The sequence below is a fragment of the Schistocerca serialis genome, chromosome 1 (genome assembly GCF_023864345.2).
Source record: "Schistocerca serialis cubense isolate TAMUIC-IGC-003099 chromosome 1, iqSchSeri2.2, whole genome shotgun sequence".
NCBI lineage: Eukaryota > Metazoa > Arthropoda > Insecta > Orthoptera > Acrididae > Schistocerca > Schistocerca serialis.
In genome coordinates, this window is record NC_064638.1 from 963,013,184 (window position 1) to 963,038,631 (window position 25,448).

General features: G+C 38.6%; 1 protein-coding gene across 1 annotated transcript in view; it reads left to right on the top strand.

Moving 5' to 3' along the window:
- LOC126452593 (GATOR complex protein Iml1) overlaps positions 1 to 25,448 on the top strand; it is a 572,541-nt gene that overhangs the window by 401,661 nt on the left and 145,432 nt on the right. Inside the window, exon 24 of the mRNA XM_050091115.1 lies at positions 13,094 to 13,202. Within this exon, the coding sequence (XP_049947072.1) occupies positions 13,094 to 13,202 (109 nt within the window). The remainder of the gene's footprint in view (positions 1 to 13,093; positions 13,203 to 25,448) is intronic.

Below are 25,448 nucleotides of genomic sequence, written 5' to 3' on the forward strand. Positions count from 1 at the left end.
TAGTTCCCTTGTAGAGTAAGTTTGTGATTATTGTAGTCAGGTTTTTAACATCTTCTGGTTGTAGTAGCAGAACTTAGATAAAGTAGTTTTCTTGTTTCAATAAGTGTAAAATTTTACCATGAGTGAGAAGTGTGGGCTTTGCCGTAGGTTCGTGAGTATTGGATTGCGGTGTGAGACTTGTTTGAAGTATTTTCACTGGGGGGGGGGGGGGGGGGGGAATGCAATGGGGAAGCCAGTGGGCATTCTGGTGAGATTCTCTCCTGGAACTGCGGGTTATGTAGCAAGAGTAAGTTGATAGAAGAGCAGGAGCGTAAGACCTGTGCCCTTCAGGTGCAGTTGAAAAACGCACAGGAGCAGCTAGATAGGATGAGGAGGGAGAAGGGGGTTGGGGAATGGGAGCTGGCTGTTGGCAAGAGATCTGCTGGGAGAAGATGATTTTCAGATAGTTTTACTATTGGTGTTTGCAATAGATGTGACCAACTGTCAGAGTCTAGTGGAGAGGAATCTCTAGTAGCTGTAGATGTAGGAAGTATGCAGCAGACCTCAGCAGTTACGGTGGCTAGGACAGTTGCAAAGTCGAAGAGGAAGAAGAAGGTTCTGCTGTTAGGTAGTTCTCATGGCAGAGGTGTAGGCCAGCAGTTGCAGGAAGTGTTGGGGAGTGAGTACCAGGTCACCAACATTGTGAAGCCTAATACAGGATTGGCCCAGGTGACTGTTAACATAGGCGGGTTGTGTAGGGATTTTACTAAAGAGGATCAGGTAGTGATTGTGGATGAGGCTGGTAATAGTATTGATAGGGATGGGGAGTATGACATAGATGGTGACCTGGAAAAGATAGCTACTCAGACTGGCAACACGAATGTGCATTCGTGGAACTGTTACAGCGTCACGATCGGCCTCATCTTAATACAGCCGTCAGGCGTAATAACATGAGACTTGGGGGTGCGCTGATGACAGAAAGCATGGGTCACATTTCAGTGGTGTCGGTGGAGTCTATCAGCAGGACGGGGTTCACTAGACATGGCCTGCACCTCAACAGGTATGGGAAGGGGAAGTTGGCAAAACTTATAGGTGACAGCTTAGGTGGAGGTGGTGGGATCACTCATGGGAAAATTCCTGCAGTAGTGAGTGTTAGAGCTACACCTTTTTTAGATTGAAGTCAGCTGATAGGTATTCCTGCTTAAGGAAAGTCTCTCTAACAAAGGATCCACTTTTGACAAAGCTTAGGTATCCGAGTAATGAGGGAATTAGTATATTTCATCAAAATATACAAGGTATTAGAGATAAAGTTAGTGAACTGCTTATAGATGTTGAGTCTGAAATTATTGGTATATCTGAACACTTCTTAAATAAGGAGATAATTCAGAGGCTTCCTTTACCAGGATACAGGTTGGCTGGCAGCTCTTCTAGGAGCTCTTTGCAGTGTGGGGGAGTAGCCATGTATGTGAAAAATGGCATCCCATTTGAGTCAATTGATGTTTCAAAGTACTGCACTGAAAAGGTGTTTGAATGTTGTGCAGGTGTGGTTAAATTTAATGGAGCTAAACTTCTAACTGTTGTTATTTATAGATCCCCAGATTCCGATTTCACAACATTTTTGCTAAAGCTAGAGGAGGTTCTTGGTTCACTTTATAGGAAATACAAAAAGTTAGTTATATGTGGTGACTTCAACATTAATTGTCTAAGTGATTGTGCAAGGAAAAGGATGCTGGTAGACCTCCTTAATTCATATAATCTTATGCAAACCGTATTCTTTCCAATGAGAGTGCAAGGGAACAGTAGAACAACCATAGACAACATTTTTGTTCATTCCTCATTACTAGAAGGGCATTCTGTTAGCAAAAAGGTGAATGGCCTTTCAGATCATGATGCACAAATTTTAACTCTAAAAGACTTTTGTGCTGCAACACATGCTAAATATAGTTATCAACTGTTTAGGAAAGCTGATCCAGTTGCTGTAGAGACCTTTGTAAACCTTATCAAGGAACAAGAGTGGCAAGATGTTTATAGCGCTGATACAGTAGATGATAAATATAATGCTTTTCTCAAGATTTTTCTTGTGCTCTTTGAAAGTTGCTTTCCGTTAGAACGTTCAAAACAGGGTACTAGCACAAACAGGCAGCCTGGGTGGCTGACTAGAGGGATAAGAATATCTTGTGGAACAAAGTGGCAATTATATCAAAACGTTAGAAACAGTCAAAATCTAAATGCAGCAGCCCATTACAAACAGTATTGTAAGGTGCTTAAAAATGTTATTAGGAAGGCAAAAAGTATGTGGTATGCAGATAGAATAGCTAATTCTCAGGATAAAATTAAAACCATATGGTCAGTCATAAAGGAAGTGGCTGATCTGCAGAGACAGGTTGAGGATATAGAATCAGTGCGTAGTGGGAATGTCCGTGTTACTGATAAGTTGCATATATGTACAGTATTTAATAATCACTTTCTGAATATAGCAGGTGAACTAAATAGAAACCTAGTCCCAACAGGGAATCATATAGCGCTCTTAGAAAAAAGTGTTCTGAGACTGTTACCTGGAATGCTCCTCCATGATACTGACAAGAGGGAGATTGAGTTAATAATTAAATCACTAAAGACCAAGAACTCTCATGGATATGACGGGGTATCTAGCAGAATACTGAAGTATTGCTCTATGTATGTTAGCCCAGTACTTAGCCATATCTGTAACTTTTCCTTTAGGAGTGGTCGGTTTCCTGACTGATTAAAGTACTCATTAGTGAAGCCACTTTATAAAAAGGGGGATAATGTTGACAATTTTAGACCTATTTCTATGCCATCGGTGTTTGCTAAAGTTATCGAGGGGGTTGTATATACAAGGTTACTGGAGCATTTAAATTCACATAATTTGCTGTCAAATGTACAGTTTGGTTTTAGAAATGGTTTAACAACTGAAAATGCTATATTCTCTTTTCTCTGTGAGGTTTTGGACAGATTAAATAAAAGGTTGCGAACGCTAGGTGTTTTCTTTGATTTAATGAAGGCTTTTGACTGTGTTGACTACAAAATATTACTGCAGAAATTGGACCATTATGGAGTAAGGGGAGTAGCTTACAATTGGTTCGCCTCTTGCTTTAAGAACAGAAAGCAGAAGGTAATTCTCTGCATAATTGAGAGTGGTAGTGATGTTCAGTCCCAATGGGGCACCATTAAGTGGGGCGTTCCCCAAGGATCGGTGCTGGGGCCACTGCTGTTTCTTATTTATATAAATGATATGCCTTCTAGTATTACAGGTGATTCAAAATATTTCTGTTTGCTGATTACACCAGCTTGGTAGTGAAGGATCTTGTGTGTAATATTGAAACAGTATCAAATAATGTAGTTCATGAAATAAGTTCATGGCTTGTGGAAAATAATTTGATGCTAAATCACAGTAAGACTCAGTTTTTACAGTTTCTAACTCACAATTCAACAAGAACCGATATTTTGATCAGACAGAATGGGCATATTATAAGCGAGACGGAACAGTTCAAGTTCCTAGGCATTCGGATAGATAGTAAGCTGTTGTGGAAAGCTCATGTCCAGGATCTTGTTCAGAAACTAAATGCTGCATTATTTACCATTATAACAGTATCTGAAATATGTGACAGTTCAACACGAAACGTAGTCTACTTTGCATATTTTCATTTGCTTATGTCGTATGGCATTATTTTTTGGGGTAATTCTTCTGATTCAAAGAGGGTATTTTTGGCTCAAAAACGGGCTGTTTGAGCTGTATGTGGTTTAAGTTTGAGAACCTCCTGTCGACCCCTATTCAATAGTCTGGGAATTCTGACATTGCCCTCACAGTATATATTTTCTTTAATGTCGTTTGTTGTTAGCAATATTAGCCTATTCCCAAGAGTTAGCAGCTTTCACTCAGTTAATACTAGGCAGAAATCAAATCTGCATGTGGAATGCACTTCCTTGACTCTGGTGCAGAAAGAAGTGCAGTATTTTGCTGCATCCATTTTCAATAAGCTACCACAAGAACTCAAAAACCTTAGCAGTAGCCCAAACTCTTTTAAGTCTAAACTGAAGAGTTTCCTCATAGCTCACTCCTTCTATTCTGTCGAGGAGCTCCTGGAAGAGCTAAAAAATTAAACAAATTCCAGTGTTATATTGTTGATTTTCTGTATTTAAACTTACGACTTGTCGCCTGAATATGTTTTTTTATATTTCATTTTATCTGTTTCTACCATCGTGTTATAATTTCATATATTGACTCGTTCCATGACCATGGAGACTTCTCCTTAATTTGGTCCCACAGAACAATAAATAAATAAATAAATAAATTTCACTGCTGTACCACCTCAACATAAACTCATTGGATAAAATATTAGTCAACACATTATAAGAAAATATTGCTAACTTAAGAACATTGTAGCTAGTGTAGAATTGATAAGCGACCCTCTTCCACTGACATATGTCATGACAGTGATGTGTATGTGTCAGTAGGTTGTATGGTATTACACTACATGTCACACAAGCCTTTTTTTGTGGGGTACTTATCTCCAAGTGCCCATTCCATGCTTCATAAAGTTCACTCCAAAACTGATTGAAATTGACCTGCATTCACTGACAGCAGCATTTTTTTGTCACATTTGGACCAACTGTCATTGATAAAGCAAAGTACTTGCCCTGGTCTTTGTTAGTTTGGGTCTTTTTACAACTACTTCTCTTATGAAAGTATGGCTGAAAGTAGTACACTATTACGTGTAGACACATTGACAGTGCACATTGATACACCAATGAATCAGGTTGCTTTCACAGCGTGGTCATAGGCCCTTCCAAACACAATAGTTCCTTTCTACTATTTTGTTACATCTACACATTGACACAATCTTACTGTGCTGATTCCATACAACTAATTGACACATGCACATCACATTACTGCCATGACATGTCAGGTAAACATACTAGTTCTGCACCACCTACAGTGTTCCTTAGTTAACATTGTGTTCTTATAGTGCATTGACTAATACTTTAATGCATTGACTGATAATCGGTGGAATAAATGCCTGCTTGAAGGCACTTGCGTTATTACTCCCAAACTTTGTAACTTACTTAGTTCCACCTTAACTGCACTTCTGAATGACATTGGGCATGTCCTGCAAACATTCGGTACTGCGGATTTCTGCAATAATGTTCCTGTTTCAAACTGCAAAAATTAATTCATGTTCAACTTAATTCATGTTTAAACAATTGCTTGTGCTGTGCATTTATTATATCAAGTTCTTGGAATAGAATGATGCTTGAAACTAGGTTTACTTGGTCTTGAATTCTGGAACCATAAAACACAAAAGTTACTTAATGCAAATATTTTGTTTTTGTTTTTAGTTATTTATTTTAAGAGTAAACCACCATTGGGGTGTTTATTACTACCGTATTTACTCGAATCTAAGCCGCCCTTTTTTTCCGGTTTTTGTAATCCAAAAAACCGCCTGCGGCTTAGAATCGAGTGCAGAGTAAGTGGAAGTTCTGAAAAATGTTAGTAGATGCCGCGACAACTAACTTCTGCCATTGAATATATGAAGCGCTACACAAGCATGCTTTGCAGGCACAAAGATAAATACTGGCGCCAAAACCTCTGCGTCAGTAAATAAATTAAAAAAAGGTTGAAGACGAGCTTTTTTTCTCCACCCCGAGTTTCGACCACTGCATTGACTCGTTCCATGACCATGGAGACTTCTCCTTAATTTGGTCCCACAGAACAATAAATATTGTTCATCTTCGAATGTAGCAGCATTTCAATGAACTACGAAAATCCGACTGGCATGACTGGGATGTTTGTCAATATGGCCAACTCTACGTTCTGAATTTTTTCCTACCTGTGAGAAGAGATGGTTGCTAATTGGAACTTTTATGAATTGTGAATCACATGCGAATATAAACATTTTGCCGTGTATTCTTTCGTGTTTGCTGCTATCTCATTTAAACATAACTACTGTAGCTGTATCGTCATTCATTCGACCTAAATTGTGTCTCATATTACAATGGACCAACTTTGTATCGATTTGGAGGTGCGGCCTAAAACTTTTCTCTCCCCTTGAATTTCGAGTCTCAAATTTCAGGTACGGCTTATATTCGGGAAAATTTTTTTCCTTGATTTTGAGTCTCATTTTTCAGGTGCAGCTTCAATTCGAGTAAATACGGTATATTTATCTTCTTACTGTCTAGATATGGCTTTTATGACATTACCAGCTGCAATGCTAAAAGTTGTTAGACTGTTGTTATGTCACATCTGTTAAGGCTGTACAAAGCAATAAACAAGACTAATGCATGTCTTTTAGATGTCTGAGTTATATAGTAAAGACATGGGTTAGTCTTGTTTATCTGCTTTGGACTGCTTTAATAGATATGATATAATAATGGTCCAACAACACTTAGCATTGTACTGATAATGGTATAAAAGCTGAAATCTAGAAGATACAGAAGTTAAATATACCAAACAATGGAAAATTCAAGATGGAATGTAACAACACGGTCAAAAGAAAAGTTGCCACACACCTCCTAGCATAGATGCTGAGTCGCAGATAGGCACAACAAAAAGACTCACAAATGTAGCTTTTGGCCAGTAAGGCCTTTGTTAAAATTAGATTTCAAACACACACACACACACACACACACACACACACACACACACACACACACACACACGTGACTGCAGTCTAAGACAACTGAGCCGAAACAACTGTTTGTAGTCTAATTTTGACAAAGGCCTTACTGGCCGAAAGCTATATTTGTAACAATCTTTTTGTTGTAGCTATCTGCTATTCAGCATCTCTGCTGCATGATGAATGGCAACTTTCCATTTCACAGAAGATAAATATAGTAATACACAGTCAAATGGCAGTTTACTCTTTTGCAAAATGTTGCATGAATGTGACTCAACACCATTGAAAACTTTTTCAAAAATGTTAATTGCTGTGCAGGGTTAGTTGCCTAGCTACTTTGTTGTTCTCAGCTTGGATGGAGATTTGACTCCATAACCGGATCAGCTACCTATTATATGTCACCACTTTGTACTGCAGCAGTGATTAAACAGTTTGCTGTGTCCACATTAATAAGGGACACTTTTGCATCAAAACACATGACGCCATGGGATGGGCAGTTCATTCCTAATGCTGCAGATGGATAACTGGTTAATGATTGAGAGGAAACTTTTTGTGAACTTCAGCTTGCTTTGTTAGGGCATGACGGCAAACAAAGTCCTATGTACATCTGTCAGTGTGATGGAGGATGATGTAACTGGTGTATGCTGCATCACTGGACTGCAAGTGACTGACTACTTAGTAATTCAGACAGCAAAATTGACATACTGTCAGCAGTTAATTGATGAACACAACATTGATTACTATTAAGAAAGTCGATACTATTGTTATTTGTTAATCAATTAATGTGACTTTGAATATTACTGAGATGTTCAACACTAATTTTATCACCAAACATAACCTGTGATGAAGCTTTAGCAGTTTTTTTAGAACCTCATTTAATTTACAATCAGATGACACTAGCGCCATTGCACCGACTGCCTAGCTGGTGCTAGCTGTATGACAGTGTCACAGATTAAAGATTCAGTATAAGATGTGTCACATTGTTTGCATGAAAAATCACACTTGGGTGCTAAGCATTGCAAATCTGCACTCCATGCTGTGTACATTTGCTTATGCCCTGTAACACACTCATTAAACTTGAGGCTAGGTGCGACTGTGTGGGTTTGTTGGCCATGGTAGTAATTTGTTTTATTGAAGTAAGTGAATTGCTGAGGGAGGCAATGCTTCAGCTGCTTCAAGCTGTTGTTGCAGCAGTGTAACATCAGCTGTTCTGGTTATCTTTTTCAGTTCACATAAAAATCTTTCTTAACAAACAGCTCTAGTCTATTTCCATTCACGTTGAATTTCCAAAAAAATGTTTAAATTTATTTGAAAATGATTGCTTATTATTTGAAACTGAAGATTACTAATATGAAACAATTTGGAGTTCAGATAGATATACATGTCCTTAATGTGATAAGTAGGTGATGATGTTGGTTAGCTATCTGCTGCTTCAAAATTTGCTGGTGTTGCTGTTGCACATCTAACTACTACTGATAGTGCATTTCCTGTTTTTATTGCTATTGTTATCACAGTTCCAACTAACACTGTCACAACCACAACTGCAGAAACTAAGGATCCATGATAAGCATTGCATAATTGCACTTTTCTATTCTACTATGGCTGTATCAGAAGCTAAGTCCAGATTACTTTGAAAGTTCTTGTAAAGGATGACAAATCTGCCCAGAAATTAATACAAATAAAGAAATGTAAACTGGGAATTTCATACCACAAATATCCATATGGTGCTGTAACTTGAGGTTCTATAGAATGTAATAGGTTGCCTGAGGCACCTCTAGCTGCAGTATTTATTAATTAATGGTATTGCACCAGTGAGCACACCCACTGCATACATTGGTTGCACTCTTCACAATGCCACAGACAAGGTGCTAGGATTGTCCAAATATCTATGACTGCATGTTGAGATTGATATTTGAGCAGAGCAGGGAAAAAGTAAACTGCTACTAGATGCCATATTATCCAATAATATTTCATTTCAGAGGAACAAATTCAAAATAGCATTTTATTTGTCCTTTTAAAGAAATGAAATTAAACAGAACTTTTATTTTCAAATATTTGTATTCAGTACTGTTGACAACAAACTTCATATGACCTGTTTAATGTTTAAATAGCTCAGTTATCTATACAGTGATGAGAGGTGATTACAACTAGAATTTGAAAAGGGAATACAAGGAAAAGAACTAAATGTTTAAACAACAACAGGTTGTTTCAAAAAGATTCATCCAATTTCACAAGACTGCCTCTTACATGGATGATAGAAACTTGGGGTGAATTGTAACCTATTCATATGACTACAAAGTTTAAATATAGTAAGGAAAGTTCTGACAGAATGTTAATACTTTAGGAATAAAATAGGCTACTTACCAAGTAGCAGAAGAATTGAACCATTGAGAGGTGTACACACAGAAGAGAGAGATAAAGCTTGTGCATCTATACATTGCTTGTATAAATGCAGAAATTAATTTCAAATTCAATATTCCTGATAATAAAGAAAGAAGATGAATTTTTGTGAAAGATCTTGCTGTTGGCCTGATAGAATAACACTTAAATCAATGAGCATTACATCAAACACATCCCAAGGATATTTATGTGTTCTTGCCTGAGTACAGGAATGAAGGAGAGCAGATCAAGGAACCAGCAAAACCTGGAGTTTTTTTTACGTATGTGGCAGGCATAAAAGCAACAGAACAAAAACAATATTTGTGAAATGCAAGAAAAATGTATGCTAGAAACATAATGTGCAACATGTGCGCAATGTGAAAGTGAGCTGCAGATTGAAGTTGACTAATTTATTCACAATCATAAACAGGAGTGTGTGTTTAAGAGTGCTCCATTTCATAATGTGTTCTCATGTTACTTGTTTTCACGTGAATCAGTGTAGTTAACTGATATAATTAAAAAATATCATGAAGGGGCAAAGAATATCTGCACCTTGTAAATTACAATGACAGTAATAGACAAGTGTGAAAACAAGATATAAAAGATTATTTTTATAGAGCCATATAATGTTTTGTTATGCTTTCTCAAGGAAAATGCAGCTAGCAGTTATATGTAGATTATTTTCCCAAAGGTTAAAAATGTAATACTAATTGTGATGTAAAAGCCGCAGTGTGCCTACTCATGGAAGTTTGAATGATGTGTTCACCAATATGTTAGTGGAGATTGAGGCCAGGAGGGTTATGGGGCTGAAGGATGTTAGCAGTGATAATTCCCATCTGTGTTAATGAAGCATCCACTGAACTCGAGCATGTTGTGCTCAACAACATGTTGTGCCACTGGGTAGACAACTTTTTTCTTGGCTGCAGTTTGGCAGTGGCCATTCATTGTAATGGACAACTAGTGGTTGTCCTACCAACACAGAAAGCTATGCAGTGATGGCAGCATTTTCGGTATATGACAGGGCTGCTTGTAGTGGTATTCCTGCCTCTGATGGGATAGGATAATTTTTGCAGGACTGGAAGTGCTAGGTGAGTGGATTCAGTCTTCCACGGGGATGTGATCCCTGGGATTGGCGTAGGGATGGACTGGGATGTTTTGTTAGCTGCGTGAGTGGCAGAACACCACATTATGAGGGATGGCAAGGATCTTGGGTGAGCTGCACCTCATTTTTGGGCATGATGATAATCAAAACCCTGTCAAAAAATATGGTTCAATTCTTCCAGTCCATAATGATATTGGGTGATGAGGGCAGTGCTCCTTTGTAGCTGATCATTGGGAGTGATGGGAGGATTAGGGTTGTTTGAAAATATGGCACAGGAATCTGTTTGCAGAGTAGGTTTTTTTTTTGGGGGGGGGGGGGGCAGGGGGGGGGGGGAGTAGTGGCTGTCTGTGAAGGCTCTTGTGAGACCTTCAGCATACAGGACAAAGGTGTTCTTGTCACTGTAGATATGCCATCCATGGAGTGACTGGGCTGTATGGGAGCAATCTTTTGTGTAGAAGGGATGACAGCTGTCAAAGTGCTGGTACTGTTGGTGGTTTGTAGATTTAGTATGGCCAGAGGTGTGGATGGAGCCATCAGAGATGTGGATGTCAATGTCCAGGAAGGACATATTACGCTCCTGTTGCATTTTTGGTGTTGTTCTTCTTCTTACGAATGCCAATTTGTGGTTTTTTCCGCACATTCCACAGCACCATGAACTGAACACTTGTTTCAATGCAATTGAAAAACAACACCAAAAATGGAACAGGAGTGTAATATTTAAGAAATTGTCCACGCAACCTGCCACTGATGATGCCTTGCAGAAAATAAAGGCGAAACACGTATGGCACTAAAATAGTGTTTTATTCAGTTGCTGTCAGACGGTCCATAAGTAAAAATTATCAATGGGTAAATTATCAGTATACCGTAATTATCAATATACCGTAATATACTGTACCGTAATGAATATACAACTGAGGAAGCCAGGACTACAAAAGTTGAAGAGGAGAGAGAGTGTTGAGGTTGTGGAGGAATGAGGATAGGGTGTCTTGGCTCCTGAGTCCAGATCATGGAGATGATATTGATGAACCTGAGCCAGACAACGGATTTGGAGTTTTGGGAGGTGAAGAATGTTTCCTCTAGATGGCCCATAAAAAGTGTGGCATAGGAGGGTACCATACAGGTGTCCATGGCTGTGCTGGAGATTTGTTTATATACCTACCCATCGTGGGAGAAGTAGTTGTGTATGAGGATGTAGTTGGTAAGGTGCATTAGGAATGAGGTAGTGGGTTTGGAATCTGAAGTATATTGGGAGAAGTAGTATTTGACAGCGGTAAAGCCATGGGCATGAGAGATGTTGGTGTGTAGGGAGCTGACATTAACAGTGGCAAGTAGGAATCCAGGAGGTAAAGGGGTGGGGATGATAGTGTGTCAGCGAGTGATGTAGTTAGTGTGTTTGACGTGAGAGTCTAGGTATCAGGCAGGCCACTAGCTAACCTCCACCCTGTAACAACCCCATCCATCCTAGTCTACCTGCCACAATACTGGGATTGTGTATCCAATCAATACTGTGTAGGGGCACAAGAGTGGATGAGAGCATGAATACTTTGTGAGTAAACTCATTCTGCAAGCTAGCAAGTTTTCTTTCCATTTTGTGTGTGCCTATCAATGACTCAGCACTACTTCTTTTCAGTGAGTGGTCTCCTTTACTCCTAAAGTATTGTATCTAAGGTTTTATTTTCAAAAGAACCCCATGATTTTGCTGGGGTATCCCTTTTACGTGAATACAGTTATAATCTGGTGGGTAATTTTTGCAATTACATTTGAGTTCTAAGTTTTCATTAACCTTTCACAAATGTTTAATGAGCCCTTCACTGGAAGCACAACAAACGTTCAGACGATAATCAAACTTATCCCATACTTCTACGAGCATGCATGATGTTACAGCATTCAGTGCTGTTACTACAAGGTGTCGCAATGCACCCAAAGTAATTGGAAGGGGAAGGACACAGAGTCTTCACAGTCTCCTCCCCCCATTCTCCACCTCCCCCCCCCCCCCCCCCCACCCAAAAGAAGGGTGATTAGGTGACCTTAGAGGCTAGTGGTGCAGTGATGCAAAATCTATACACCCATTTAGGCTGATTCATCACTGAGGGATATTGTTGTTAAGAAAAGCTCTTGTAAGCCGGTGCAAGTGCAGTGATGCTCTGTCCCTTTGAAAAATGAAATTTTTATTATGTTCTCACAATTACAGAAGAAGCCACAAATCTAACACATTCATTTGCATAATTTCTGTAATTGAATGAGTGATGCAGCTTGCTGCACCAGGGAGACCTACTGGCAAACTGTTGAGCTGGCAACTCACAACTACACAAGGGTGTTAATATTGATTTAGCAGCACTGACAGAGAGAACAAAAGCAGAACATTGTACCATGAACTGTCATTGCTTTCGGAGTAAGAATATTGCATAAACTGTTCACTTTTAGCTATTTCTGGCTTTCTTACAACGTTAAAATTTCTTATTTTAAACTGTTGGTGGAACCTGTAATTTATATATTGAGCACAAAATGCAGATTTATATGAGATTGTTTACTCACTACAGTAAATGTGTTTACGTCAGTTGGAACTCAATATTGTATGGCAGTGGTACGCTACAGCTGTATATATTATATATGCCACAGTTGCCATTTAAAATTATACAATTCTTTGAAGACTCATCATGGACGGAAACAGAATAAAGTGATTTTCTGGTGAATGAGGGGAAGAAGGTAGGCAGACTAGCATATCATGAGTAGCTTTTGTATTTTTACTGCTTGTACACACAGGTACTTTAGAAAAGCAGGAAAACTAAATAAGAGCTCAGCTATGTTGTTGTTGAGTTACCTACAGATCTTCTAATGGGTCTTCCTTTGTTTACCAGGTGTGATTAACCACGAAAATTACCATTGTGAAATAAAACAAGATAGGACAAAGTTTATTACAGCCTTAAAATTAATGGAAGCATGTCTAGACACACACAAATTCTGCCACATGAATTTTGATTTGTTTTATTTTTTCCAGAATATGCTAAATGAGAAAATGATATGCCACGCATCTGGAGACTTTCGTCATCCAATTATAATTGGTTTTTATCTGTATCATATAGTTCACCAGGAGAAGGATTTGAAAGGTAATATTAATTCACTAAAATGAAAAGTTGTAAAACTTGTTTCTGTAAATAAGATTAAAACTTACTTCCTATATCTATCAGTTTATATTAGGGGTTTCCATGGTTTTCAAAATCATTCTAGGCAAATTCCAGAATGGTTCATGATGATGATCCAGAATTAACACCTTCCTGTATTCTTTAAATGAAGAAGAATTGTGAAATGAAGTATTACCTATGAAAACAGACTTAAGTCCAGGCAAGATTAGTAGGCACTTTTGTGTTTATGATCAAGGAATATGATGGGGCAGTAGTAACAGCGTACATGCCAACATTTTTACAAGTGGAATGCCATTTGCAACACATCCATATATGAATGCTCTGCATAGCACAACAATTAAACAATGAAGGCACTTTAGTTTGAAAATATACCTGACTCACTATCACTTTGGTAACATTTATGCAAGTGTAATGTCTCTGAATAAACCGATGACTACTTTAGTTCTGCTACTGTACAGTTTTGTAAAATAAATGATAATTAATTGAAACCCTCAACTTCTGACAGGTGTTGTTGATATACCTCAATGGGGACAGCTGAAAATGTGTGCCTCGACTGGAACTCGAACCTGGGATGTCCTGCTTGCATGGCAGGTGCTCTATCCATCTGAGCCACCAAGGACACAGATGATTAACGCGACTGCAGGGACTTACCCCTTGCACGCTTCCCATGAGACCCACATTCCCAACTGTCCACAATCTACATACATAATGTACCTAATAGATATTTGCCCATCCACACATTACTCGCACCCACTAAAGTGACGATTCCCATAGGAGTTCAGACAACCTGTGCGCATTTGCACAGACGAAGGACAGTGGCCAGGTAGCCTTTAAGTAGGTATGAAGATAGTAACTGTTCTCGAAAGAACAGAAACCATTGATGACCATGCAGCTTCTCTAGAATAAATGATAATTAATTGAAACCCTCACCTGCCGACAGGTGTTGTTGATATACCTCAATGGGGACAGTTGAAAATGTGTGCCCCGACCGGCTGCATGGTCATCAATGGTTTCTGTCCTTTTGAGAACAGTTACTATCTTCGTATCTAGTTAAAGGCTACCAGGCCGTTGACCTTCGTCTGTACGAATGCGCAGAGGTTACTCGAACTCTTATGGGAATCATCACCTTAGTGAGCCCGAGTAATGAGTGGATGGACAAATATCTATTAGGTACATTACGTATGTAGATTGTGGACAGTTGGAAATGTGGTTCTCACGGGAAGTGTGCAAGGGATAAGTCCCTGCAGTCACGCTATTCATCTGTGTCCTCAGTGGCTCAGATGGCTAGAGTGCCTGCCATGTAGGCAGGAGATTCCTGGTTTGAGTCCCAGTCGGGACACACATTTTCAACTGTCCCCTTGAGGTACACTCTTTGACATAAAACTTGACCGGCGGCCGGCCGCTTCAGAGGCTAAGTCCGCGCCGATCGCGACATGGCACAAAAAAACTGGCCAACTCGCTAATTTTCTAAGTCCGGTTATCTGCACAATCTGGCAACACTGTAGACTGCGGCACTTCCTGGAGGAAAACTTGTCCCATGATAGAGAAACTCTAGGCTGATTACGCCTGTGGTCTAGCGGTAGCGTGCGTTGTTTCTGTTCATAATGTCAGTGGATCGAGAGCAGCTGGCATAAAATATTTTTATAGCCTCTTCTGTCTGAATGCTGAAGACGTGAATGTAATGGTAGCGCAGATTCAATCTATTTCGCTTTGTGACACACCGATATCAAAATTTTATCCAGTAACGATTTTGCGGCAGATTTCCTGCAGACTGTCCTCCTCTGGACGCCGTATGCGGCAAAACTCCGGGATCCATTTGCTGGCTACTGGCAGCGGCCGTGGTGACAGCAGGGGCGCTGCACTCCCCCGTTCTTTATCGAAAGCGCCTGCTACCGTTCATCGCTTTTGATGATTTAAAACTCTTTATTATTAAATGTTGCTCCACAGAAAATTTCTACAATTTCCATTCACGCTCAAAAGCAACGGAGACAGACGCCCTGATTAGTAGGCGGGTATTATATTACATTAATCGGCAAGAGCTGAGTATGGCCCAAAATTAATTTTATAGACTGGGACGAAATTAAACCACCTCACTACATTCGATGAATTTATAAATGCTTCATACCTCGTTTCTTTTCCTTTCAAACTCAATTATTTGTGCAACTTTTGGTCAATGTTTGGATGTTTTCGTCAAGCCAGAGTGAGCGTCTGTGGTGTAAAGTGTATTACAGTTCTTGTTTCATTCCTTATGGTAAGTCTATGCGATAAACTGTGTGAATACCTTGCAATGCATGCTCTGTAGCAGTGCAGGAACACTGCACATTTGGAGTTCCATGTATGGGTTCATGAAGTATTTATTGTTGATTGGAAGTGATAGTTAAGGTCATCAGATTTAAACCAGAAAAATTTGTCGTTTTGAAGGTTTCAGAGAATGGAAAGGAATTGCTAACGCCGGTGTTCGAAAATGTCTACAGTTAAATGCTATTGCAAAAATTTAGAAGAAGGGAACTACATTAACGAACATGTGCACTTCATAAACAACCTTCTGACATGTTAGACCTATATGACGAACAAAGCTCAAATTTATATCGTTGACAGTCGGTTTGAATCTTTTCAGGGTCTATTTTACAGTGAAGCACCTTGGAATTTGCAAAGCAGAAATCCATGATATTAACTTAATTTACTAAGTCGAAATCGGACGAAGATTGATGTTTAAAGGCATTCTTCAGATTTCGCATAAGAAATTTTTACTAGCAGTTTGCAACTCCATTAATTAAAATGGAAAATAAAAGGTTGTAGTCAGAGGCTTCTACCGTGATTCGAACTGCTATGTCTTATAGTACAAGCACTGCAACGCACAAGGGAACCTCTGAGCTAACGACACACTGGCGGCCAGAGGCGGAATATAGTCACTGCGATGTTGCCTGAGCCTCAAAACGCAACCTTAAACACACGAACAGAGGAGGTGGAGATTACTGTTTTAACGTCCCGCCGAAAACGATGTCATTAGAGACGGAGCACAAGCTTGGATTAGGGAAGGATGGGGAAGGAAATCGGCCGTGCCCTTCCTAAGGAACCATCCCGGCATTTGCCTGAAGCGATTTAGGGAAATCATTGAAAACCTAAATCAGGATTGCCGGGCGCGGGATTGCACCGTCGTCCTCCCGAATGCACACACAAACAGGTGTTACTTATGTGAAGAACGCCGTTCTTGGAGTCCAGAAATTAAATATACTTTCTAATTGTGTCATCTTGCAGTGGATTATATCGTACAAGTCTTCGATGTGGAAAACGAATGTCAAGTGAATTTAGCGAGGTAACGCCGACCTACACCCGGAAGTAAATGCACTATCAGAGTGTTGACAAATACTTGCTACGACGCTGCCATTTCTAGGCTCTCTGACGAGGCAGCTCTTCAGCCAAATGCTTGCCGTGATTCTCCGGTACGGTTCTTCAGAGTGGAGACGCGCGCGCACGTTTGGTTTTTATGAGGCGTTCTCCCCTGATGGTTTCTGACGTCGCCTTGTGGGCTATGTATACATATGAGACATTCAATTATCATTAATCCAGAATGATACAAGTTTCAGCTTCCGGCGTGGAAGAAGGCTGTTGACGCTGACATTATATCATTTCAACGTAGGGAAAGCAAAATGGATCATTCAATGTTTCTCATTCAACATAAAGCATGTGAGATAATTTTCCGTAACGTTCATAATCATCTAAAAATACAAACGAAGTAAAAATACACCGGAAGCTTATTCGAATTGAATATAACGCTTTGCACCTCCATGTCGAATTTGTCCACTTGCAATCTTTTGCAGCATACACATAGAATGTCATGATTACCACGAGAATGAAGAGATATGTTGGTAAGGATGGAAGCAAGAAGAGACGCAGTCAACAAATATTCTATTTCTCATGGCATTCATTTCATTTGACACGTAAGAAGAGGTAAAGCGGGAATTTACTTTCGTTTACACGAAAGATATGCCGCACATATTGATAACGAGGAAGTCTGCGTCTTCATACGTTTCCTCCTTGAAATCTGTATGCTCTATTATATACTAAGTAGCCCGATCATTGTTTCAGTAATGTTACCCTCTTGTTTGACCCCGTAACGATGAACAGATTCCAAATGCATGTCTCCCTTCCTGGGTTGTTTTTTGTGTTTTATTGCTTGGAATTCCTGAAGCAGACCACTGTGCCTTCCTCCCTCGTGGGTTAGGTCTCAAAACTAAACCGCTTTGTATCCAATGGCATAATTTATTCAGACAGCATCAGCATAGGACTATCAAACAAAGCCTTCCACTCTAACTAAACAAGAGGGTAACATTACTGAAACAATGATCGGGCTACTTAGTATATAATAGAGCATACAGATTTCAAGGAGGAAACGTATGAAGACGCAGACTTCCTCGTTATCAATATGTGCGGCATATCTTTCGTGTAAACGAAAGTAAATTCCCGCTTTACCTCTTCTTACGTGTCAAATGAAATGAATGCCATGAGAAATAGAATATTTGTTGACTGCGTCTCTTCTTGCTTCCATCCTTACCAACATATTTCTTCATTCTCGTGGTAATCATGACATTCTATGTGTATGCTGCAAAAGATTGCAAGTGGACAAATTCGACATGGAGGTGCAAAGCGTTATATTCAATTCGAAAAAGCTTCCGGTGTATTTTTACTTCGTTTGTATTTTTAGATGATTATGAACGTTACGGAAAATTATCTCACATGCTTTATGTTGAATGAGAAACATTGAATGATCCGTTTTGCTTTCCCTACGTTGAAATGATATAATGTCGGCGTCAACAGCCTTCTTCCATGCCGGAAGCTGGAACTTGTATCAGTCTGGATTAATGATAATTGAATGTCTCATATGTATACATAGCCCACAAGGCGACGTCAGAAACCATCAGGGGAGAACGCCGCATAAAAACCAAACGTGCGCGCGCGTCTCCACTCTGAAGAACCGTACCGGAGAATCACGGCAAGCATTTGGCTGAAGAGCTGCCTCGTCAGAGAGCCTAGAAATGGCAGCGTCGTAGCAAGTATTTGTCAACACTCTGATAGTGCATTTACTTCCGGGTGTAGGTCGGCGTTACCTCGCTAAATTCACTTGACATTCGTTTTCCACATCGAAGACTCGTACGATATAATCCACTGCAAGATGACACAATTAGAAAGTATATTTAATTTCTGGACTCCAAGAACGGCGTTCTTCACATAAGTAACACCTGTTTGTGTGTGCATTCGGGAGGACGACGGTGCAATCCCGCGCCCGGCAATCCTGATTTAGGTTTTCAATGATTTTCCTAAATCGCTTCAGGCAAATGCCGGGATGGTTCCTTAGGAAGGGCACGGCAGATTCCCTTCCCCATCCTTCCCTAATCCGAGCTTGTGCTCCGTCTCTAATGACATCGTTTTCGGCGGGACGTTAAAACAGTAATCTCCACCTCCTCTGTTCGTGTGTTTAAGGTTGCGTTTTGAGGCTCAGGCAACAACGCAGTGACTATATTCCTCCTCTGGCCGCCAGTGTGCCGTTAGCTCAGAGGTTCCCTTGTGCGTTGCAGTGCTTGTACTATAAGACATAGCAGTTCGAATCACGGTAGAAGCCTCTGACTACAACCTTTTATTTTCCATTTTAATTAATGGAGTTGCAAACTGCTAGTAAAAATTTCTTATGCGAAATCTGAAGAATGCCTTTAAACATCAATCTTCGTCCGATTTCGACTTAGTAAATTAAGTTAATATCATGGATTTCTGCTTTGCAAATTCCAAGGTGCTTCACTGTAAAATAGACCCTGAAAAGATTCAAACCGACTGTCAACGATATAAATTTGAGCTTTGTTCGTCATATAGGTCTAACATGTCAGAAGGTTGTTTATGAAGTGCACATGTTCGTTAATGTAGTTCCCTTCTTCTAAATTTTTGCAATAGCATTTAACTGTAGACATTTTCGAACACCGGCGTTAGCAATTCCTTTCCGTTCTCTGAAACCTTCAAAACGACAAATTTTTCTGGTTTAAATCTGATGACCTTAACTATCACTTCCGATCAACAATAAATACTTCATGAACCCATACATGGAACTCCAAATGTGCAGTGTTCCTGCACTGCTACAGAGCATGCATTGCAAGGTATTCACACAGTTTATCGCATAGACTTACCATAAGGAATGAAACAAGAACTGTAATACACTTTACACCACAGACGCTCACTCTGGCTTGACGAAAACATCCAAACATTGACCAAAAGTTGCACAAATAATTGAGTTTGAAAGGAAAAGAAACGAGGTATGAAGCATTTATAAATTCATCGAATGTAGTGAGGTGGTTTAATTTCGTCCCAGTCTATAAAATTAATTTTGGGCCATACTCAGCTCTTGCCGATTAATGTAATATAATACCCGCCTACTAATCAGGGCGTCTGTCTCCGTTTGCTTTTGAGCGTGAATGGAAATTGTAGAAATTTTCTGTGGAGCAACATTTAATAATAAAGAGTTTTTAAATCATCAAAAGCGATGAACGGTAGCAGGCGCTTTCGATAAAGAACGGGGGGGAGTGCAGCGCCCCTGCTGTCGCCACGGCCGCTGCCAGTAGCCAGCAAATGGATCCCGGAGCTTTGCCGCATACGGCGTCCAGAGGAGGACAGTCTGCAGGAAATCTGCCGCAAAATCGTTACTGGATAAAATTTTGATATCGGTGTGTCACAAAGCGAAATAGATTGAATCTGCGCTACCATTACATTCACGTCTTCAGCATTCAGACAGAAGAGGCTATAAAAATATTTTATGCCAGCTGCTCTCGATCCACTGACATTATGAACAGAAACAACGCACGCTACCGCTAGACCACAGGCGTAATCAGCCTAGAGTTTCTCTATCATGGGACAAGTTTTCCTCCAGGAAGTGCCGCAGTCTACAGTGTTGCCAGATTGTGCAGATAACCGGACTTAGAAAATTAGCGAGTTGGCCAGTTTTTTTGTCCCATGTCGCGATTGGCGCGGACTTAGCCTCTGAAGCGGCCGGCCGCCGGTCAAGTTTTATGTCAAAGAGTGTACATCAACAACACCTGTCGGCAGCTTAGGGTTTCAATTAATTATCATTTATTCTAGAGAAGCTGCATGGTCATCAATGGTTTCTGTTCTTTTGAGAACAGTTACTATCTTCATATCTAGTTTTGCAAAAGTATTATGTTATATGTTGAAACTATATCATCTCATTTGCTCATGGTGGTTTGTTTATTCTAGTACCTTTTAAAGTAAAATCCTGTGGAGACAACAATTTTGTGCAGAATGTCCTGGCTTGCCCTGACATTCACTTTTGTGCAGTGAAAGCTGTGGATTGATAACTGATTTTTATAATATACAAGGCAGCTTGTTTATTCTTTATTTTGGTCGAACTGGTACTGGACTACATTCTTATTTTCAGTGGTTGTGTAATTTATTATTTTGCCTTCATATATTTTCTGAAGATGATGTAAAATGCCATTCATAACCTTGATAAAGGCTGCAGGATATCATGAATATAAAATGAATGCTGGGAAGTGTTTACAAAGTAGATGTGTCTATATTGCTCATTTCATCTCAGAAATTGTCACCTAATAACATATTGTGTGCACTTCACTTCTTCATTGTGGGGGGTAGATACTTGAATCTGACTCTGCTCTAAATTCTCTCTCTCCATCCACAATTTTCCCTCCATTGACTTAACTTCAATATTTTACGTGCACATTCCATCACTTCATTCTTCAGCACTGTACCCCTTTCTTCTTCTCATTGTTAATAAATTAAATGATGTTAAAAGCAAGCTGTTATGGCTGATTGTGAATTCATTTTTCAAAATAATTTTCCATGCTTAATCTGTAAGGTAACAAGGCTCACTACTCTCACATATAACGAGGCTCTACTCAGTCATGTGAGCAACTTAGATCCCCATATGATCTGATCTACAGTTCACTTCTACTATGTTGTATTGTTGTTATTATTATTATTATTATTATTATTGATGATGTTGTTACTTTCATTTCAGAATTCCATAGTTCAACATTATATTATTTTAATGTTTTTTGTATGAGCTTGTATCATCGACATAAGGGTTCATTTGAATAAAATATGAATGAAAAAAGTGATATAACTACTCTACTATATTTTTAACAATACCAGAGAAGGAAAGTTGCTACTCACCATATAGCGGAGATGCTGAGTCACGATAGGCACAATAAAAAGATTCACACAATTAAAGCTTTCAGCCATTAAGGCCTTTCTCAGCAGTATACACACACACACACACACACACACACACACACACACACACACACAAATGCAACTTGCACACACATCTGTAGTCTCAGAGAGCTGAGACCACACTATTTATTTTTAGACATTTTGAAGTAGGCATAATCCATATCAGTTTGGTCTGGGGCGGGGGGGGGGACCTTCATAGTCTCGAATGTTATTGAATTTAGCATATGTTAAAATTCAGGAGTAAGTAAGAAACACATATTTTTTTTTTGTTTCCTCCAAAAAATTATGCAGTTTTGAAGATGCAAATTTTGGAAAAAAAATTCTGAATATCTGTAACAGTTATAGATATTTTGTTAAGAGTTCTTTTTTATTTGGAAGATAATTCCTTTATGAATACAATGGTATCTTCCCATTTGGACATATCTGTAAAAGTTTTTTTACTGTCACCTTTTAAATAATTTTTTTGTGTTTTCCCCAAAAAAACTTTTTTCAAAAATGCCAATTCAGAAAAGTTAGATTTTTTTTATGTTGATTAGTACCATATATTATTATATTCTCTGTAAAGGAGAACTTCCACTTTTAAGTTGGACTGGTTTTATTTTAAAAAAATAAATTTTTTAACTGAAGGGTAATGTATGTCTTCACTGAAGTTGTTTCTTAGTAATTTCTTTGTTACAATGTTTATTTTTATTGTCTTTGTTGTTATTTCTTATCACTTTCTTTGTTGCAGTTATTTATTTTTACTTTCATTGTTGCAGATATATCTTATACTTTGTTGTAGTTTCTTTGTCGTGGATGTTCATTGTAGGCTTCTGTATTGTAGTTGTTCAGTGCTAATTTGTTTTGCTGAAGAGGCTTCTAAGAAATCTGAGACCATCCAGTGAGTTCTGTGTTTTTGTGAGAGAAATTTGCTGATTGACACAGTTGCAGTGTGTTTTGTGAAAAGGACTGTTTAAAACGTCTTTTGACTGGGGTCACAGGAGAGTGAAGTGTACTGACTATTTGCGTATCCATGAAAGAGTATAAGACAACAAATTGTGTTCTAAATTTTATTCAATCTTGTTCCATAGTTCATGAATATGACATTTCGTAATGATGTGGAACGTGTCACTTTAACATAAGTTTTCTTTACACAAAATAATTAATAATATTAATATTAATAATAATAATAATAATAATAATAATTATTATTATTATTATTATTTTTACAGTTACTACTTCATATCTAAGAATTCATCTATTGAGTAGAAGGAGTTGTCATTCAGAAATTCTTTTAATTTGCTTTTAATGTTGGTTGGCTATCTGTCAGACTTTTAATACTATTTGGCAAATGACCGAAGATTTTTGTGGCAGCATAATTCACCCCTTTCTGTGCCAAAGTGAGATTTAATCCAGAATAGTGAATATCATCCTTTCTTCTAGTGTAGTAGCTGTGCAATTCACTGTTATTTTTGAATTGGAATGGGTTATTAATGACAAATTTCATAAGTGAATATATGTAATGTGAAGGTACTGTGAATATCCCAAGTTTCTTAAATAAATGTCTGCAAGGTGATCTTGGGTGGGCTTCAGCTATTATTCTGATTACACGCTTTTGTGTAATGAATACTTTCTCTCTTAATGACAAATTGCCCCAAAATATGATTCCCTATGAAAGCAATGGATGAAAATAGGCATAGTAGGCTAATTTACTGATATGTTTATCACCAAAATTTGCAATAATCCTAATAGCATAAGTAGCCAAACTTAACCGTTTCAGCAGATCATCGATGTGTTTCTTCCGATTCAATTTCTCATCAATGGACACACCCAGAAATTTTGTGTATTCTACCTAGCAACAGACTTCCTTTCATAGTCTATATTTATCAATGGTGTTATGCCATTTGCTGTACAGAATTGTATAAACTGTGTTTTCCAAAAATTTAGTGAGAGTCCATTTAATAATGGAATTGATGGCATTTCCAACAGAGTACTAAAAGCTTGTTCCCAACAAATAAGTAGGATTCTCAGTCATTTATGTAGTAGTTCACTGAAACACGGAATTTTTCCAGATAGACTGAAATATGCTATTGCCTAAACCATTGCATAAAAATGGGGATAGATCTGATGCTAAGAACTACCCGCCCAAATCTCACTTCTGAAATACATTATTTGCAATGGCCCTCAGTTGATTCTTGCTTCTTGGGTGTGATTACTATAATTGCATCATCAGCAGAAAGAAGTAATTTGCATCTTCACAAATATAGAGCAGCAAGTCGTTAATATATGATAAGAACAATAAGGGATCCAAGACTGAACCCCTGTGGGGCACCATTCTTGATATCTCCCCAGTTAGAGGACTCTGCTGGTTTTTATAGACTATCTGTACCGTTAATTTCAACCTTCTACATTCATCCAGTTAAGTATGAATTAAACCATTTGTGCACTGCCCCACTCATACCACAATACTTCAGCTTATCTAGAAGAATTTCATGATTCACACAATCAAAAGCCTTTGAGAGATAACAAAATATCCCACTGGGTGATGTTCGGTTATTCATTGCATTTAATATTTGATCAGTGAAAAGCGTATATAGCATTTTCTGTTGAAAAGCCTTTCTGAAAACCAAATTGACATTTTGTTAGTACTTCATTTTTACAAATATGTGATGCTACTCTTGAATACATTACTTTTTCAAGAATTTTGGATAAACACTGTCAGAAGTGAGATTGGGCAGTAGTTCTTAGCATCAGATCTATCCCCTTTTTTATGCAATGGTTTTAACAATAGCATATTTCAGTCTATCTGGAAAAATTCCATGTTTCAGTGAGCTACTACATAAATGACTGAGAATCCTACTTATTTGTTGGGAACAAGCTTTTAGTACTCTGTTGGAAATGCCATCAATTCCATGTGAGGTTTTACTTTTGAGTGAATTTATTATTTTCCTAATTTCAGTAGGAGAGGTGGGTTGAATTTCAATTTTATCAAATTGCGTGGGTACTGCCTCTTCCATATACTGCCTTGCATTTCTAATGAATAGCTGCAATCTATTTTCTCTACAACACTTAAAAAATGATTATTAAAAAATGTTTTCTACTTCTGTCTTCGTGTTAACAAACTTTTCATTGTGTTTGATAGAAATACAGTCTTCCTGTGCTCTCAGTTGCCCTGTTTCCCTTTTCACAATATTCCAAATTGTTTTATTATCTGTTGTGTCCCCTTGTAATTTTACAATAGTTTCAAGGGAATTTCCCCTGTTTGTACAAGTAAGCTTTTATTTACGCAGTTCCCTCTTTTTTGTAAAATAACATTTTATAATAAATTACTGAGCCGTTACCTAAAATCCCGAGATTGTGAGTAATTACTTATGACATGAAACAATGGCCAGTCCATGATAGAATAATGCCACTATTATGAAAAGGATAGATTGATACTCACCATATAGTTAGAGCCATTGAATCGCAGATGGGCACAGCATAAAGACTGCTAAACAAGTGAACTAAAGTAGACGTAGACAACACACACACACACATTCACACACACACACACACACACAAACACACACACACAAAAGCCACTGTCTCTGGCTGCTGATGCCTCGGGATCTCAGAATGATGCTGTCCGAGGCTACTGGTTATAGTGTGAGGTGTGCTTGTGTGTGTGTGTGTGAGTGTGTGTGTGTGAGTGTGTGTGTGTGTTTTTTTTCCTTTTATGAAGAAGGCTTTGACTGAAAATTAATATGTAAGTGTCATTTCATTGTGCCTGTCTGCAACACAATGTGTCATCTTTATGGTGAGTAGCTATGTATCCTGCTCTTATATTACAGATTCAGTTACACACATCTCTGGCAGTCTCCTTTTTGTTTTTTACATGAATAAAAAGTTTAAGCACAATAAAAATAATAGGCAGATGTGTGGTTCTGTTGTGGTGAAATGAAAGTAAATGATCACTAAATTTAAATGTGTATGTATTATGAA